At 44.1% G+C, this 18,075-nt stretch overlaps 2 protein-coding genes across 6 annotated transcripts in view; one reads left to right on the plus strand and one right to left on the minus strand.

Annotated features, from left to right (window-relative positions):
• Window positions 1–8,839, minus strand: part of OSBPL10 (oxysterol binding protein like 10) — a 222,849-nt gene extending 214,010 nt beyond the window's left edge. The window contains exon 1 of one of the 2 annotated variants that reach the window (XM_087915371.1): window positions 8,757–8,827. The gene's annotated coding sequence lies outside the window, so the exon portion shown is untranslated. Of the gene's footprint in view, window positions 1–8,756 lie in introns of both variants that reach the window. The other variant, XM_026717766.2, reaches the window with a different exon arrangement.
• Window positions 8,840–8,872: 33 nt separating this feature from the next.
• Window positions 8,873–18,075, plus strand: part of GPD1L (glycerol-3-phosphate dehydrogenase 1 like) — a 28,168-nt gene continuing 18,965 nt past the window's right edge. For 2 of the 4 annotated variants that reach the window (XM_026717784.2, XM_087915373.1), the window contains exons 1-3: window positions 8,873–9,009; window positions 14,524–14,701; window positions 15,325–15,465. In XM_026717784.2, the coding sequence (XP_026573569.1) occupies window positions 8,957–9,009; window positions 14,524–14,701; window positions 15,325–15,465 (372 nt within the window). In that variant the 5' untranslated portion in view covers window positions 8,873–8,956. Of the gene's footprint in view, window positions 9,010–10,983; window positions 11,174–14,523; window positions 14,702–15,324; window positions 15,466–18,075 lie in introns of those variants that run through there. The other 2 variants (XM_087915372.1, XM_026717785.2) reach the window with 2 other exon arrangements.

The following is an 18,075-nucleotide window of genomic DNA, read 5'->3' on the forward strand; positions in this document are numbered from 1 at the left end:
GGACCGTCCAGGAGCAAAGATATTGGCAGCGATCTCAGACCTCCAAGATCGCATGCCGTATTGTCGAAACGCCAGCTCCGCCCACCTCACCCCATTCTTAAGAAGTCCTTAAAGGGGCATGCTTAAGTGCACCAGTGTGCTTACTGTCCCTGTCTTATTGTCCCCATTTATCTATATTTACTTCCTTTGTCCATGTTTATGTTTATACCTTACTTGTTATCTTGTAGATGTTTGACAGACAAATAAAATAAAAAATAAAATAAAATAAACAATAGCAGTGGTGAGAGTTGGGCTGCAAATCCAAGGGGAAGCTAGTATTGAGGCCAGACCTAAGGCAACTGAGTTTGAGACCATGGCTAGAGTGGCAAAACACATGGAGTGAAGCCCCATGGTTGAGCACAAGGCCAATGGCTACCAGAGTTGCCTGCTGTGACATTCCACTCAGAGTAAGAGTTGGGTAGAAGGCTGTGTGAACTTACCCTCCCACTGGCTGACCAGTAAGTTTCGCTTAAGAGAGGGGTTGTTGTTTTGTGTAAGGGGGAGTGGATGGGGAAGTCCTGCTAGCGCTGAGAGTGAGCTAAGAGTGAGGTTTAAGGGAGTGGCTATGAGCAGTCTTGAAAAAGGCCAAGAGATAGCAAGAGCACCACTGAAGAAAAACAAACAATCTGACCAAACACAAAAGCTGCAATTAAGGCCTACCTTGTGGAAGTAAGAGTGGCAAAATATAGTTTTTCTCCACACTTATTGCACCTGAAGTGTTGTCAAATGGACCTTAACAATGTCAATAAATAAGACAAAAAGTCTGAATAGTGAATATGGCGGTACCTGGAGACAACAAAAGAGAAGAGAAAGAACTAGAGAAGATAACATAATACAGAGGCCTGCAAATAGAAACAGAATGGCTGTGGCAAAAAAAAAAGCAAATAGGCACCTTGGGTGCATCCCAAAACAACCGGAGTACTACTTGAATACTATTGATATTGACAAAATGACCATTGGACAATTGCAAAAGGCAGCTTTACTTGGAACAACTTGTAGTAATTTAATTGTGCATTTCTGCCATGAAATTCCATATGGAAATATCTGTAATCATTAGAAGTGGAGTATAATTCACAATAATAACTTTTGTTCCTTAGTATATGGCATACCACTTTACTAATTGATAAACACATAGGCTGTGGAATGTGTTGTACCAAAGGGGGAAAAATACTTCATATAAAGTTTAAAACAAACTTTAAATGGCCATTTTTAAAAGAACTGTCTTAGTTACAGGTGATCAAAATAAAAGGAGGTATTTCTAACCTGTACTTTCCTATTCTTTGAAGAGAAATAATTCCAAATAATATTTCTTGCTTTTCTCAGAAAATGCTCAATTAAGTCTTCAATGATCCATGTATCACATAATTCAGGGTCATTTGTGTTTTTGAAGAAGTGAACCAGCCTTACACTGTGTTTTCAATGGAATTACGGATCTGGTTTTTTTAATGTCACTATGCAGAAGGATGGAGGAATCAATAGACCCAGAATTCTTTTTCTTATACTATACAATTAGCAATCATTCTCGAAAATAGAAAATAAAGCTGTCACTTCAAATACCATTGAACCTAATCCATTATTGCTTGATCTTCAAGAATATTTTTCTGTCATAGCTTCATCCTGTTGGAAATGAATCTAAATGACAAAAACTTGGATCGGTGAAAACACAGAGAATTTATTGTTAAGCTGTTTGCAAAGAGCGGTAGAATCTCAGCTGACCTCAACATGAAGTGTGAGCCAAGAACCACACCTTAAGATTTCAATACATTTTATAGTTCTTCTATCCCGACACCCCTCCTACATCGGCCCAGTGATCGAGTACAGCTAATCCGAGGCGCCTTATGAAGACCATATCATCTCCTTTGATACCTCCCAATGACCTCCCATCACATCTTATTTTTCTTGGCATTAAAGAATGTCCCTTCAGCAGGGCCCCTGTTCTAACGGTCTGAGAATAAAAAAATATCTACTCCTAATACCACACTTGTTACATATTAATGTTACATTCAGCAGATCTTCTTATATGCATTTCTAGCATCTATGCAAAGTAAAAGTAAGCTGATGTTTTGAAAAATGAAATCTAACTTTAAAGAAAGTTAGGGCAATAGTTTCTCTCTTATCCGATTGTCCTCCTAATCCTGGAGGAAATAGGGGTGGCATTACTTGATACAGGAGGATGTAATAGATTGCAGGTACATGTTTAACAATAAGTTAATGTATTAGAAAATATATTTAAATGTCTATAGAGAACTGTCTTCTTAATGCTATAGTATACTATTCTCTTTGTCGTATCTCTCATACGAGCAAAGGACGCAAGGCAGTGACTTGGTTCAGCTCATTTATTCGGGAAAAACACAAGTGGGGTCAGTGGGGAAGAAGCGCGGCTTAAAAGCATTTTCTGCCGAGCGCCATGTTAATCGGGTCGTTTGAATCGCCCGCGATCGGCTCAGCCAATCGCGGTCGATTCCGACGACCAATCAGTGCCGCGCACTCAGCCAATCCGGTGGCGTGCTTTGGCCAATCCGGGCTGCCGGATTTCGAGTATGCAAATGTCTGTACAGAACACCCCTCCCCTCTTGGTTTGGTCCTACGTGATGTAGTCCCGTAAGTAGGCGGGGCTCCGTATTTTCCGACTGGACCTGCGCAGGTCAGTTGTTTCCTGGCTGTCGGCCGGTTCGGGTGGGACTCCTGTCACTCTCCGCCTCGTTGATGGAACCGCCTGGAAGGGTGAGTCAGGCCTCTCGCCGCGGCTCCCTCCTGGTCTCCCCGGGTTGGTCGAGCCGCTGGCTTCGCTGCTCCCGCTCGGACTTCCCGGGCTGGCTGACCTGTCTAGGCTGCTCCCGCTCAGGCTTCCGGGGTCGGTTGAGCTGGCTCGGCTGCTCCTTCCAGGTGAGGCTTCGAGTGGGTCGCTCTCCGGTTCTTCAGGTGGTGAGTACTGCTGGTTTCTTTTTGGGTGGGTTTGTCCTTCTTGTTCTTTGGGGCCTTCCCTCCCCTCTTGGTTGGTGTCTTGCCGGTTCTCCTCTGTGTCTGATGTTTGCGTGTCGTTTGTATTTCCCGCGGTGGTTCTTGATCTCAGTTGGTCGATGTGACGTTTCCACGCTCGTCCGTCGGTTGTTTGAAGGCGGTACGAGTGTGGGCCCGTTGCTTGGGTTATTGTTGCCGGCACCCAGAGGGGGTCCCCGGTAAGGTTTTTTGCGTAGACCCTGTCTCCTGGTGCGAATGTTCTGCGTTTGCTGGTGGAGTCAGGGGGCTTCTCTGGGTTGTATGTGGGGTGCAGGCGGTCGAGCGGTGATCGCAGTTTCCTCCCCATCAGTAGCTCCGCTGGGCTCCTGTTTGTTGTCGTGTTCAGGGTTATGTGCTGGATCAGCAGCATCCGATTTATCTTGTCTTGTATGTCCCCGGCTTCGATCTTTTGAATGGTCTTCTTCATGAATTGGACCATTTTCTCCGCCCTTCCGTTCGCCGCCGGGTGTGCTGGCGCCGTTAACGCGTGCCGGATCCCTCGTTCCGCCAAGAATTTTTCGAAGGGCAGCGCGGTGAACTGGGGGCCGTTGTCTGAGACGATGACGTCGGGAAGGCCGTGGGTTGCGAAAAGCTTACTGAGTTCTCTGATGACGGCATCTGTGGTGGTTGTCTTCATGTTGCTTACCTCCAGCCAGTTGGAGTAAGCGTCTACGGTTACCAGGAAAGTGTGTCCTCTGGTTGGTCCCGCGAAATCTATGTGGATCCGGGACCATGGCCCCCTGGGGGTTTCCCATTCTAGGACCGGGGCGGCGGGGGGGTTTGGTCTTGATTCTTGGCACTGCCTGCAGGAGGCCACCCAGGCTTCGATCTCTTTGTCCATCCCTGGCCACCAGGCGTGACTTCTGGCCAGGGCTTTTGTCCTAACGATGCCAGGGTGCCCTTCGTGCAGCATGCTCAGGACTTTTTTCTGCAGTCTCTCTGGAATTATGACTCTGTCCCCCCACAGTAAACAGCCTTTTTGTGTGGATAGTTCTGTTTGTCGACTCCGGAAGGCTCTGAATTCGTCATCCACGTCCTTTTCCGGCCACCCTTTTCCCACCCATCTTAGAACCTGCGCTAGACGTCTGTCTTTATTGGTTGCTAGGGCAATGTCTGACGTGGTTAGGGGTAGGTTGGGTAAAGTTTCGATGCTAAGGGTGGATGTGGTGGGTGCTGGGTCAGCGTCCAGGGTCGGTAATGGCGTGCGGCTTAGAGCGTCCGCGTGTGGAATTGACTTACCGGGTCGGTGGATTAGCCGGTAATTGTAGGCGGCGAGGAATTCGGACCACCTTGTCATCCTTGGGGAGAGGATGATTGGGGTGGCCTGGTCCCCCACCAGTATTCCCAGCAACGGTTTGTGATCTGTGATTATGGAGAAAGCCCTGCCGTAAAGGTATTCGTGGAATTTCTTTACGGCTGCGACGATTGCTAGAGCCTCTTTGTCCAATTGGCTGTAGTTTCTTTCGGGTTTTGAGAGAGTCCTTGAGAAAAAGGCGATGGGGGCTTCTTTTCCGTCGGCGAGGGTGTGGCTGAGGACGGCTCCTACGCCGAAAGGTGATGCGTCGCAAGTTACCGTGATGGGGAGTGTCTCGCTGTACTGGATGAGGACAGCGTCCGATGTGAGAAGGTCCTTGGTTTTGTTGAACGCATCCTCTTCTCGTCTTCCCCACGTCCAGGTGGCTGCCTTGTCGAGCAGCCTATGCAACGGTTCCGCCACGGTTGCCTTTTGGGGCAGGAAAACATTATAGAAATTAATCAACCCCAGGAACGCTTGTAACTCAGTTTTGTTTCTGGGTCTCGGGGCTTCCTTGACGGCTTTGATTTTGCTCTCAGTGGGGTGGATTCCGTGCTGGTCTAGGAGGTATCCTAGGAATTCAACTCGTGCCGTGTGCAGTTGGCATTTCTCCCTCTTAACTTTTAGCCCTGCACTTTGGAATCTTTGCAGTACCTCCCTTAGGCGGCCTTCCAATTGTTTCTGGTCGGTCGCGGCTACCAGCACGTCGTCAAAATAGGGTACTACCCCCTTATGCCCCGGAGTAGCCTCTCCATTAGGCTTTGAAACACCCCCGGGGCTACGCTGACTCCGAACTGGAGTCTCTTGCAGCGGAATGCCCCTCGGTGTGTGACTATGGTCTGTGCTTCCGCGGTTTCCTCGTCGACCGGCAGTTGCTGGTAGGCTTGGGCCAGGTCGAGTTTGGCGAAAACCCTGCCCCCCAGTGAGTGTAGGAGGTGCTGCACTACTGGGACGGGGTAGGCGCTTTGCTGGGCGCGGTTCAGGGTGGCCTTATAGTCCCCGCAGATTCTCACTGACCCATCTGGTTTTATCGGGTGACTATAGGGGTCTCCCACCGGGCATGGTCCGTTGGCTCGAGGACTCCTGCTCGATGAGCTTATTTAATTGCTCATCGATTTTGGGATGGAGGGCAAAAGGCACTCGCCGGGTTTGAGGCGGATGGGAGCAATGGTGGGGTCAAGGCTGAAAGTTATTGGGGCCCTCGGTACTTGCCTAGGTTTCCGTCGAAGACCTCTTGGAATTTGCGCACGAGCTGCTCTTCCCAGTCTGCCTCGGCAACGTGGTTGGTGCCGGTCACTTCTATTCCCAGCGGCGCGAACCATTGGAGTCCCAGGAGGCTGGGGCGGTCTCGTTCGACGATGGTCAGGGGGAGTATTTCGGTGCGCCCCTTAAATGCGACCTTGAAATGCTCGGTTCCTACCACGGGGATGCGGTTCCCTTGGTAGTCCTTGAGGATGAGCTTCTGGCTCTCCAGCTCGCGCCGTTTCATGGAGGGTACCAGCCGCTTAATCTCCCGCCACGCGACCATGGATAGGTAGGACCCGGAGTCCACTTCCATCTTGCATGGGCGGTCTTCGATGGCGACCTCCACGTGGACCTTTCGGCCATCCCAGTTGGAGGAATGGCCGACGATGATCGTCTGGTGCGTTTCCTCACGCTGGCGGTTTTCGCTGAAACGGCGGCTCCTTGCTTCCTGGCTCCACCGGCTCTTGAGATCTCGGTCGCGGTTCCTCGGGGGGTGTTGTCGTGCCTGGCGTTGTCGCGTCTCCTCGGGCTGCCGTCTCGGTGTCGGGGGCTGTGGTTTCGTCTGAAACGGCAGACCTTGGCGATGTGGCTCCGCTTGTCGCAATGCCGGCATATCGCATCGAAGAACCGGCATTCCGACCGTGGGTGCTCACCGCCGCAGCCGGCGCACTAGAACTTTGATTTTCAGTTCCGTGGTTCGCGCCGGTCGCGCCCCGTCTGCAGCCGGTGGACGTCTTCCTCGTCGTCTTCCGATTCGGAGGGGGATTCGAGGTCGCCGTGGTGCGTGGATGCGGCCGCTCGGTGGTTGATTTTGGGCTGATTCTCGGGGGTCGCAGTCTCGGCCATGGCGGGCCGCTCCGCGGTGCTGGCTTGCCGCAATTGGGCCGCTGATTTCCGGGTCGCCTCTGCTGCAGTGGCTTCGGCAAGGGCGTCGGCGAGGGAGATGTCGCCCTTTGCCATGATCCGACTCTGTAGGACGGGGTCCCTGAGGCTGAGGACGACGCGGTCCCGCAGGGCTTCATCGAGATCGGTGAACCCGCACAGGCCCCCGAGGTCCCTGAGGTCAGCCACAAAGTTGCTGACACTCTCACCTTGCTTCTGGTCGCAGCGGTAGAACTCGTGCCGGCGGATGAGGGTGGGCACGGCGGGCGCGTAGTGGCTCCTCAGCAGCGGTTTGAGATCGGCCCAGTCCATGGCCTTCACGTCGAGAGGTTTGGCGAGGGCTTTTGCCATTTTAAACATTGCGGGCCCGCAGTGCGTGAGGAAGACGGCTCGTTTTCTCTGCCCGTTCGCGTCCTTGAAGTTGCTACTCTCCAAGAACATGAGGAATCTGTCTATGTATGATTCCCAGTCCTCCGTAGCTTGGTTGAAGGGAGCGGGTGGCACGTTGCCGCTGGCCATGTTGCCAGTTGTGGTTCCGTGAGCCACGTGCGGTGTGGAACTTGTTTTAAAATCCCACCTTCGTCGCCAGTGTCGTATCTCTCATACGAGCAAAGGACGCGAGGCAGTGACTTGGTTCAGCTCATTTATTCGGGAAAAACACAAGTGGGGTCAGTGGGGAAGAAGCGCGGCTTAAAAGCATTTTCCGCCGAGCGCTGCGGCCAATCGGGGTCGTTTGAATCGCCCGCGATCGGCTCAGCCAATCGCGGTCGATTCCGAACGACCAATCAGTGCTGCGCACTCAGCCAATCCGGTGGCCATGCGCTTTGGCCAATCCGGGCTGCCGGATTTCGAGTATGCAAATGTCTGTACAGAACACTCTTCATCTACATTTTATTTTTGAATTTTCTTATTTCTAACAATCCTATGTTGCTTTTTTTTAAATTACAAAACCTCCATGTGTATGACAAGCTTTTTCCCACTTAATCATGGTTACTGAATGAAAAAAAAATCAATTGTGTTCACACTGCTGAACCATAAACTATGGTTATATTCTATAATGTAAGAGTGGCAAAATATAGTTTTTCTCCACACTTATTGCACCTGAAGTATGCTAGATAAAATTATTACAACTGCAACTATGTCTGCACAAAATATCAAATTTTGGTTAACTAATCACAATGGCTGGATATCAGTAAACTAAACTTAACTGCCACATTTTTTAGTCAGAATCTATGAACTGAGCCAATGACACTTTTTTCCATACACATCCCTCTCCAAATCCTAAACTATATAAAACAACTCAAATTGTTCTATGTAGACACAACAGCATTCCTAAAAATAGTTGTTAGAATCTTTTTATTTCCTTTTTATTTTGCTCTTTAGCAGGAAATACTTCTATTTAAACTTCTTCATAGTTCCTGAACCTTGTACTCTTTAAAGTAGTATACCTTTTGAACTTTCCTTCCTATTTCTGCTTACTGAACTTACATATCAAATACATATCTCACCATTAGAAAGTACAGAGTCTGAACACTAGCTCTTTGCTGACTCTCCTCTCCATTTACTTGGATGTGTCATTGAATTTGCTAAATTGAGGTGTTACACTAACACTTACTGTGTTTTATTGGATTTGGCAGAATTGGTATGTGAATCCAATCTCTGTGAGTTTGTAAATTAGAAGCTAAGTTTTATCAGTGACCAGATGTCCATGTATTTTTCAACAGACCATGATTAGGATAAATCATACTTACAGAGTTTTAACCGAAGTAGATCAATAGGACTTAGGATCGGGTAAGTACATATGCTTAAACTGTAACTCTTCAGTTGCTCAATTAAGTCAAATACATCAAAGTTCTAATTTCGTATAAATGTACTATCATCTGCTGCTTTCTGTTGCTGACCACCCCACCCCGCTTCTGTGTTTAGAAGACCCATTCTCTTGTGACTTACAGAAATACTATAGATCAGTGCAGAGGTATTCTGGCGCCTTCAATTGTTGTTGTAAAACTTAGTTTGTTTAACTGTACTTAAACAAAATTGTATAAACAGTGAAGAGGGTTTCTGGTGGAATCAAAGAGGATACGAAGAGAATTGCATCCACGTTTATATAGTGCGGCTTGTAGTCAGATAAATTGAAATAATTACAGGAGGTTAAATCCCCTGGATTTCTGGATTCGTCATGAATCAAATTATACGTCTAGTCCATACTCAAGACCAGCAATGCACCCAGGTTACAAGACCAAGACAAGTCCAAATTCCAAAAATTGCAGACGGAAAAGATACGAGCGTCGATTACCTATTGATGTGACTACAATTCCCAGCAAGCCCCGGAGGATGGAGTTTTCTCAACTGTTTGTGGAGGCGGGCTTGATTGCTTCTCCTATGTCTGTGCTTCATGGCCGCCGGAAGTTTCTTTGCTGCGGCCAATTGGGGGTATTCCTGAGCTCCTTTGCCCTGGACTCTTTTTCGGCATGACTTTGCCCTCAGCTACTTCCAATGGCTGGAGCTTCGGGACCCTTGAAAGTGTGCATCGTGGGGTCGGGAAACTGGTGAGTGAGAAGTGCCATTCGCCTCGGAGTTCACAGGGCGTCAGCAGAGTTTGCACTTTGCTATGGCTGGTTTTGGGGGAGATAAATCCCCGCATATTTCATCCCTCCACGAAAACTGACAGCCTCCTTAAACTAGGCGGGGACAGATTTCCGACTAAGCCCTGCTCGTGTGCTGTTTTGTCGGGCAGGTGGGACTTTTGCACCTCACACACAGACGGCTTTAGGGGTTGAAGGTTGCCCTTTCCCCGCTTGATATGGTGGTGTGGTTGTACCAAATCAGTCTCTTCGTTAGAAAAGGGGGCGCTGAGCTTGATGACAGTGGCATTTCGCCTCCCAAGAGTCTAAACCTAATCCAGTTACCTACTATGGCATTCTCTCAGCCAGATGCTCAATCTGGATACGCTGGGTCAGGGAATGATTATAGATACTGTCTAATAGGACCAATGGTCACCCGGTGGAAAAAGCTTAAAAGCAGTGACTGAGTGCAAAAAAAGGGTTTTCTTGCTGTGTGGCATAGTAATTTATTTATTGTAGTTACAGACCAAATAACTCCAGAGGATAGAGTCAATTACAGAATTAGAAGGGGCCTTTGACTATAAAAGAGGCTAATTCCATGCTGATAACCATTAGAAAAGGGTGAACATAAAAATACAATTTTGTAAGTGCCCTTATATAAATGTAAGTTATACTTCTCATCTGGAACCCTGTGTACTCATGTTGCACTGTGCTGAAATAATTCTTGGAAAAATTTGTAATAGATTTTGGGGGAAAATGCAAAAGAGTAGTCAAAATTATTAGGAGTCTAGACAGTGTTAGTTAAATTATAATCGAATTGATCAGCTTGGTAATGTCCATTTAGTTGTTTTGGTCTACTATAGGGGTCGCCAACTTTTTCGACCTCTGGGACCATCAAACTCATAATTTTAAATCCCGAGTACCACTAATACGAATTTAAAAAAAGATAATATATTTAATATAAACATTTTATTTTTTATATTAAATATAAATTTAATATTTTTTTATTATTTATACACACACACACACACACACAAATGCTTATTTAATCATAACAAAATCATAAATGCTTAATCATAACTGTGGGGCAGAGCGAAGGGAAAGGAGGAGCCTCTCTCCTCCTTTGGGGGGGAAGAGGGAGGATTTAAGAAGCCACATGGTGCCTGGAGGCTGGGAAGATCTGGATGGGGAGGGACCGGCTCCCCCTCAAATAGAAGAAAAGCAGAGCCATCTCATATCTCCCCCAAGTCAGAGGAAACCTCTCCTCCTTTGCCAGGTGTGGCTGCCTGGAGTTAGTTGGAGGAGGGAAGGAGGGCCGGGCTGGAATCGCCAATGGGCTCCTAATAATGAGCACCCCCCCTTTCAGCCTCCACATAAGAAGAGGACTCCCTGAGGCTAAGCTCCAGGTTTCTCCTGTTGCTTCCCAGCAGAGAAGGATCCCTCCCTGTGTGGAGGCTGAGGGGGCGGGGTGTCGAGTCCAGAAAAGCTGGAGCTCTCGCCTGCACAAACAGGCTGGTTATTAGGAGCCCATCTTCCTCAGCACTTTTTTGGTCTGGGCATTTGGTCTCTCCCCCCCCACCCCATGCCAAAGGAAAGCCAGCTGGGCTTCTCCTTCCCTCTTTCCCTTCCCCTCATTCAATCTTACTTTGGGAAAGAGGAGAGAGTGCTGGAAATGTGTTGGCTTTTCCAACACGCCTTTCTCCGGTGCTCGCTCACAATTCTTCACGTTCCTCCAGGCCTGGCTTGCTGAGGGGGGAGAGCAGCCCTAATGTCTCTGCCGCCCCCCTTCAAGGAAAAAAAAGGGGGAAGCAGCAAAGCAGAGTGCTGAGAGGGATGAGGAAACTGTTGCCACCCCCACCGCCCCATTCCGGACCTCTGAACTCGATAGTGAGTGCAGACTTGCCTACTCCGCCCCCTCCCACCACCAGCAGCCAGTACCTCGGGCTGCCCCCCCATTGAGGAAGAGCCCAGGCCAGGAGAGGCAAACTGGAAGGTGCGGGAGTGCCACACAAATACAAGTAGCGTGACACTCCTGCACCTTCCGGCCATCTCCATTGCCGCTTCAGCCCGCCTGTGCCGCCAACTCCCTCTTTCTGCAACAGCGCCATTACCTCATCCTACCTGGTGAGGACTGTGCTGCTTTTTGCAGGTTTGTGCTCAGCCAAAGGGTGGGAGCCAGCGGGTGGGCGGGCTTTGGGGGGTGCTTTGGGGGGCACTTCTCTGCACCCCACCAAAATTATCTCACAGCCCACCAGTTGGTTAACACTGGTCTAATGTATTTGATGAAATTGGAAAAATTGAGTAATTTTGTCAGTTAATTTTGTTGTCAGTTTATTTTCTATATATGTCAAAAATTAAAAAATAATTGTAACAGCCTAAAGTGTTTGCTAAGGACCTAATTACCCTTTCAATACATGGAAAATATATATTGTTTTCAAAGATGTTTTCACTCAAATGTTCACTCAAATGTTTGAAAAATTGTACAGGTAGGTCTCCTCTTATGACTAGTTGTATAGTGATCATTCAGAGTTATGATGATCTCCCCTGGGCTACTTATGATCCAGATTCAAGTTAGTTCTCCTGCAGTCATGTGATCCAGTTTAGGTTCTTGGCAACTGCCCCACACTTATGGCTTTTTCAGTGTCCCATAATCGACTTTCGATTTCCAGCAAAAACTACCAATTGTGGACAATGGATTGCCAATGGAGTGCAGTATTCACTTAACCAGCATAGTAATTCACTTAACAACTGCTGCAAAAGTTGTAAAATTAGGCACAGTCAAGTGGGGACACCCTTAATATTCAAGATCAGCAGTCTTTCCCCTGTAATTACAGGCTCAATTACAGTCATAAATCAAGGGCTCTCTATTGTGTTCAGTGGAAATGAGAGAGAAATTAGGAGTGTCTATGGTACTTTAAAAACTTAGTAAAAAGTTTTTGTTTACCTGTTTAAGCCTCCATGGTTGAATTTGTCAAAAGTTTTCTAAACATTTGATAACATAAGAAGCAGGTTTGGTCTTCCTAACGAATAAACATTCTGTCATCAGAATAGACTGCCAGATGCTGATTCAAATCTAATCTCCAATGCTAATCATTGGTGGAGGGAGTTCCAAAATGTATTTAAATTACATGTTTTCATTTATTAGATTTTTCCATGGAAAAAAATATATTTCATTGTATTGATTAATGTACTATCAGAAAGAAAAACATATTAGGCTCTACACTCTATTTCAGTAAATTGAGCAATTAATAGAAAGTTTCTTTTGGTCAGTCTTTCTGACATTTCTATTCAAATGCTATTTACAAAATATTTAAAACTTCACTATTGTCTTACTTCTGTTGATGTATCTTCTGCAACAAAAGCTAGTGAAGATTGTGTACATTGTTTAATATAATCAGTGGTTTGTTAGTTCTAACTTCGCTGTTTCAAAGACATAAGATTATATAAGTCCAATTATATATTTGCAAAAAAATGTATGTGTTACTATTTGTACTATTTGTTCCTGGAAATAAAACTAGCAGATTACGTTCAACACTAAGGAAATGGAACAATCTGCTCTTTTGCAATTCTGGTTCCCTTTGTTATCTGTTAATTGAATCAGAGTACAATAAATTACAAGGGAAGCACCAAGTTACTCTAGTGATTAAAATACCAAGGTTGGAATTCAGGAGACTGAGTTCTAGTCTTGCTTAAAACACAAAGGCTGCTCTTAGGCCAGTTTCTCTCAATCCAGAGAAGGAGGCAATTAGCAACCTATTTCTGAAATCTTTCCAAGAAAACCACAAGGACTAGACCAGGATTCACCAAAAGTCAACACTGGACAGAGCAAAATAGGGGAGTTTTTTTCTGCAAAGAGAAAGATGAAAGAGTTGCAAATACTTGAAATCTAGGGCCCTGATATTGTGGGTGAGCCCACTTTTTTATTATGTTGACTGTGAGGTTTTATTGTTCTTGGCTGCTGTTTTATGCAGTGTCATATTATTTATATATTGAATTATTGGATGTGCTTTTCTTTTGTTAGCCACACAGAATTATATATAGGAGATGGATAGCCACTGCCCCTTGGTGGCTGTTCAATTATGTTTGATTCTCAGAGACTGTCTGGACAAATCCCTGCAGTTTCCGTGACTAGATTTTTGAGAGTTAGTTTGCAACTGTCTCCTTTCTCAGGCTGAGAGATGGTGACTGACCTAAAGTCACCCACTGACTTTGTGCTCAAGATCGGATTGAAACTCCTGGTTTCTCAGTACCTTGCTTGATGTCTAAACCAGGGGTTGCTAACCTTTTGGACCTCAGAGACCACCAAATTCATAATTTTAAATCCCACGGACCACTAATATGAATTCTGACTGATGGTGGCTTGCTGTCATTGGTGGGAAAGTCGGTCCCATATTCCAGAGCTGCAGTAGTCATAGGACTGGCCCTTTGGTCATCCCGGAGCAGTTGCTCCTCCACCCGGGTGCACCAGCCTGCAATGGACTGGAGGAGCTGCTCTGGTATGACCAAAGGGCCAGTCCTGTGACTACTGCAGCTCTGGAATATGGGACCAACTTTCCCATTAACGTCAGCAAGTCACTCTGGGGCGAATTTCCCTCCCCTACCATTGGTCTTAGCTTCCAGTTGCAGCATGTGTGGTCTACTCAAGGTAAGATTTGTGCTTGGCTGAAGGTTGGGGACCAGTGGGTGGGTGGGCCATGTGGACAGCACAGCCTTGTGTTCCCACACAGCCTGGATTAATTGCTTTGGGGGGAGTGCTTTGGGGAGGCATTTCTTTGTGGACCACCAAAATTTTCTTGCAGACCACCAGTGGTCCCCAGCCCACCAGTTGGCGACCACTGGTCTAAACCACTACACCAAACTGGCTGTAATATACATTCACTTTCATTCTATATTAAATTTCTTGAGATCAGTGAGGCCATTAATCTCACTATGGGGCTAAAACTATCAGGAATGGGACAATGGCATTTGAGATGCTATAAACTGGATTAATTTTAAGAGCTTTCCTGGCTTAATGGTGGTGTCCAGAGTTCAGTTTCCAGTGTAGAAATTATGTAAAATCTCATAAAATAAAAGCATGGTATAATATAACAATGGTATATCTCTTTAAAAGGAAGGTAGACAGTGTATATAATTATAAAGATAGACTCTGCTACAAACCATGTGAGGATTTGTCAATAGTAAACATGAAAAGAGATGTATATGATGATTAATGCATATTCAGAACAGCATAGGACATTTGCCTTATGAATTTTTAAATTTATATATTGTTTCGTGGCTACAGAGAAATACTGTGTGTGCTTAGCAAACTAGTTTGAATGAGCTTTATCACCAAGACATTTCTCTTTCAATGACAGCCCTACAACTGAAAATTACATGAATTAACTGGAGCTATTATCTGATTATTACATTTCTTCATTCTTAAGTTGCATATTTTATAGTTTGCATATTTTATAAATTTTATAAAAGTATATTTTATAATGCATATAATTATTTTTTTAGGGGGTCTGCTGTGGCAAAAATAATAGGCAACAATGTAAAAACAATGCAGAAGTTTTCTTCTACAGTGAAAATGTGGGTTTTTGAAGAAACTATTAATGGGAGGAAACTTACAGATATCATAAATAACGATCATGAGAATGTGAAATATCTTCCTGGATATAAACTACCAGAAAATGTGGTAAATATTGATACAGATATATGTGGGCATTGGCCAATATAGCTCAAAACACTTTCTTTTGATATCACATGACATGCACTCTAAATTTTAAGACTTGTGGACTTCAACTCTAGGAGTTGAAATCCGCAAGTCATAAAGTTGCCAAGGTTGGAGACACCTGGTACATACAATTATAATCAAACCTCTCTCTCTAAGATTTTATCATATTTCCTTTCTATCCACAACCTATTGTTTCTAAATCTTTCATCAAAACCATGTCACAAAATTATTTCTTTTAGAAGGCTTTGGTTATAAGTATATTCCAAATTTTATTATTTCTTTGTATTTATAATTTGCTGCTATGGTCAATTGGATATGCAGATATTAATATCTTGGCTATTCAATTATTTATTCTGGAAATCTACCTTTTTCCAGTTCCATCTGCTATAATTCAATTTATCAACATATTTTGCAGGGTGTGTGTATTTTTTAAAACTATTTTCAAATAGTTTTCTTTTGACCTTACTATGTGAATTTGCTATTTCTATTAATTAAATGCAATTTAAAATAAATAATAGTGAATTGGATATCTGAACATAATTACACAATTCTTCTTTTTTCTTTCCCAATTACTATTTTTCCAGATTGCAGTCCCTAATCTGACTGAAGCTGTAAAAGATGCAGACTTGTTGGTTTTTGTCATTCCCCACCAGTTCATTTATAAAATCTGTGATGCAATTACTGGGCATTTAACAAAGCAAGCTGTTGGTATAACTCTAATTAAGGTACAGCCTATAAGATAATGTTTCTTTCCGTGTACAAAATGATACTAAATTATTTACTTATGTATTCAATTTTTATAACTGCTCCTAACTGAATCATGGACTACAACTCAACTAAATGATTCCGGGTGACTTATTAAATAACTATTAAATAAAGGTGCAGATAAATAATTCTATACAAATATAATTCCCACAAGGGAATCTTGGTTGTGAAATGTCAGGGATAGCATCAGGAATGCCCTTGGCCATAATGATTCGGACTATGAGCTGAAGTCTCATTCACCCAGCCCACAGAAGTACCAAAAGGCAGCTCTTCCATATTAAGAGTGTAGGAAGGTGGATAGAATATATTCAAGAGCAGCCAAGTGCTGAGCAATAGAATAGATCAATCCAACATATGCTCAGGAAGAGACTGACATTCCTGTAGTTACAGTATATTCCCACTTGTAAATTATTTATTTATTTAAAACATTGCTATAGTCGCCCATTTTATATTTATTTATCTCCGGGTAGCTCCCAATCACCTCAAACAACATTAAAAAATCATACTGTAATTATAATAATTAAATGCATTAAAAACAACAAAAACCTGGTTCTGTTCTGTGGTCGTTTGTTATTGGAATTGCTGTCCTTGACAGCCAAGCCTTAAATGCTTTGCTGTGAAATGTTCTATATTTTTACTGTACATTTTTTTGGAAACTAACTTTCCTTTTACTCAGATAATGAATGCCCACTTGCCCAATGCACTAGGACTGCTGGTATGAACTCTGTTCCTTTTGGGCTTGGACTGTAAACATCTGCTGAATTTACATAATGTTGCTTATCTAACTGATTTCAGCCTGAGGAATTCAAGACAAGATATATCTAAGTTTTATTTGGCTTCAGTTTTGGAACTACGTGTTAAAGTACCAATTACTACTTCAGTGTATACGTGAATTTCTTTTAATCTCATCATTAGATTCTAAACAATTTTTAAAGAAAAAAAATCATAGTTTTGAATTGCCAACTCTCCCTTGAATCATGAGCAACTACTTCAGAATGAAAAAATTGGCTCCTACCTACTATAAGGCAGGTCGCACAACTTTCTGGTCAGAGTTCAATTCAGCCTAACATGGAAGATCTGATAAATTATTGGTATATCAAAGCAAAAATTAGATTTGAATTAAAGTTGTATACATTTTAAATTTAATTAAAACTAAATATAGTCAGTGTGATTATTCTCAATCATATATTTAAGAATATTTTTTATCAATGTTAAAAATTCGTTTAGTAGTAGCTCCTTGAAGCTTCTAGAGCTATAACTTTCAGAAACCCTGAATGTTCCTGTATGTCCTGAAAACTGTACATCTCCTTATTTCAGTTATTCAATAGACTTGTTTAGATCCTGCTTTTATTATGTCATGGTGACAACTATGCATTTATTTGACAAATTATATAAATGAGTTTTGGGAAAGGAAAGATTGGTATAAAACCAAGTTGTAGTTTCCCATCCTCTATTTTTAGCTAAAATAAATGATGTGGAAAATATTTTCCTTCTTTCTATGTTTTGCTGCTTTTCACTATATTTTAATGGATGCCCTAACTGAAAAATTAGGTAGGCTCAGAAATAGCTATACTTTTGCCAGCCATGGTGTTCTAGTAAAATAATGCAATGTTTCACCTTGTTCTTGAGTAATGATTTTAAAATGTTGAAAGGAAAAATGCTAAATGTTGATTTAGTACAGGACAGAAATATATATAAATCAAGATCTAAATTCTAAAGAACTATGCTTATATGTCGCAAACTGAATATGTCTGATTGTAAGCAGACACTGCATCAGTAACTATATTTTTCAGACTATAAGACACTCCAAAGTATAAGATGCATCTAGCTTTTGGGGAGGAAAACAAGAAAAAAAAATCTGCCTCTGTCTCTGCCTCCCAGCAATTTGCCTCCTTGCAGCAAACAGCAAACAGCCTGGTTAGCTTCAGCACAGTCTGATTAGCACAAGCAGCTGGTTGTCAGTTGGATCAGCCTCCCAGTGATCAGCTGTTTCAGGCTGCAGCGATTGCCATTGCCCATTGCTGCCCCCATGCGCCCTATTTTTGGTCTCTGCATCCTATTTTCAGCTTCCGCACTCCCCATTTTCAGCCCATTCCAGGTAGTCAGGATTGGAATGAAAAATGGGGCACATGGAGGCTGAAAATGGGGCATGCAGAGACTGAAAATGGGATGTGGTGACCAAAAATGTGGTATGTGGAGGCAGCAATAGGTGATGACAATCCCTGCAGCCTGAAACAGCTGATCGTTTGGAGGCAGATCCAACCGACAATCAGCTGCTTGTGCTAATGAGGCTGTGCTGAAGCTGACCAGGCTGTTTGCTGTTTGCTGCAAGGAGGCAAATTGCTGGGAGGCAGAGGCCAAAGGGTAGGGGCTGGCGGATGGGCAGGGCTTGGGCAACATTTGCTGTATAAGACACACATTTCCACCCACTTTTGGGAAGCAAAAAAGTGATTTATACATCGAAAAATATGGTAACTCTTCATGCTATGCAAATGCCACTGTAAAGGCCATCCAAACCATTATTGACTGAAGACTTCTGGTGGTGATGTCACAGTGGTGCAGAGCAAGGA

The sequence above is a fragment of the Pseudonaja textilis genome, chromosome Z (assembly GCF_049901715.1).
Source record: "Pseudonaja textilis isolate UNSWEBS1 chromosome Z, rPseTex1.2, whole genome shotgun sequence".
NCBI lineage: Eukaryota > Metazoa > Chordata > Lepidosauria > Squamata > Elapidae > Pseudonaja > Pseudonaja textilis.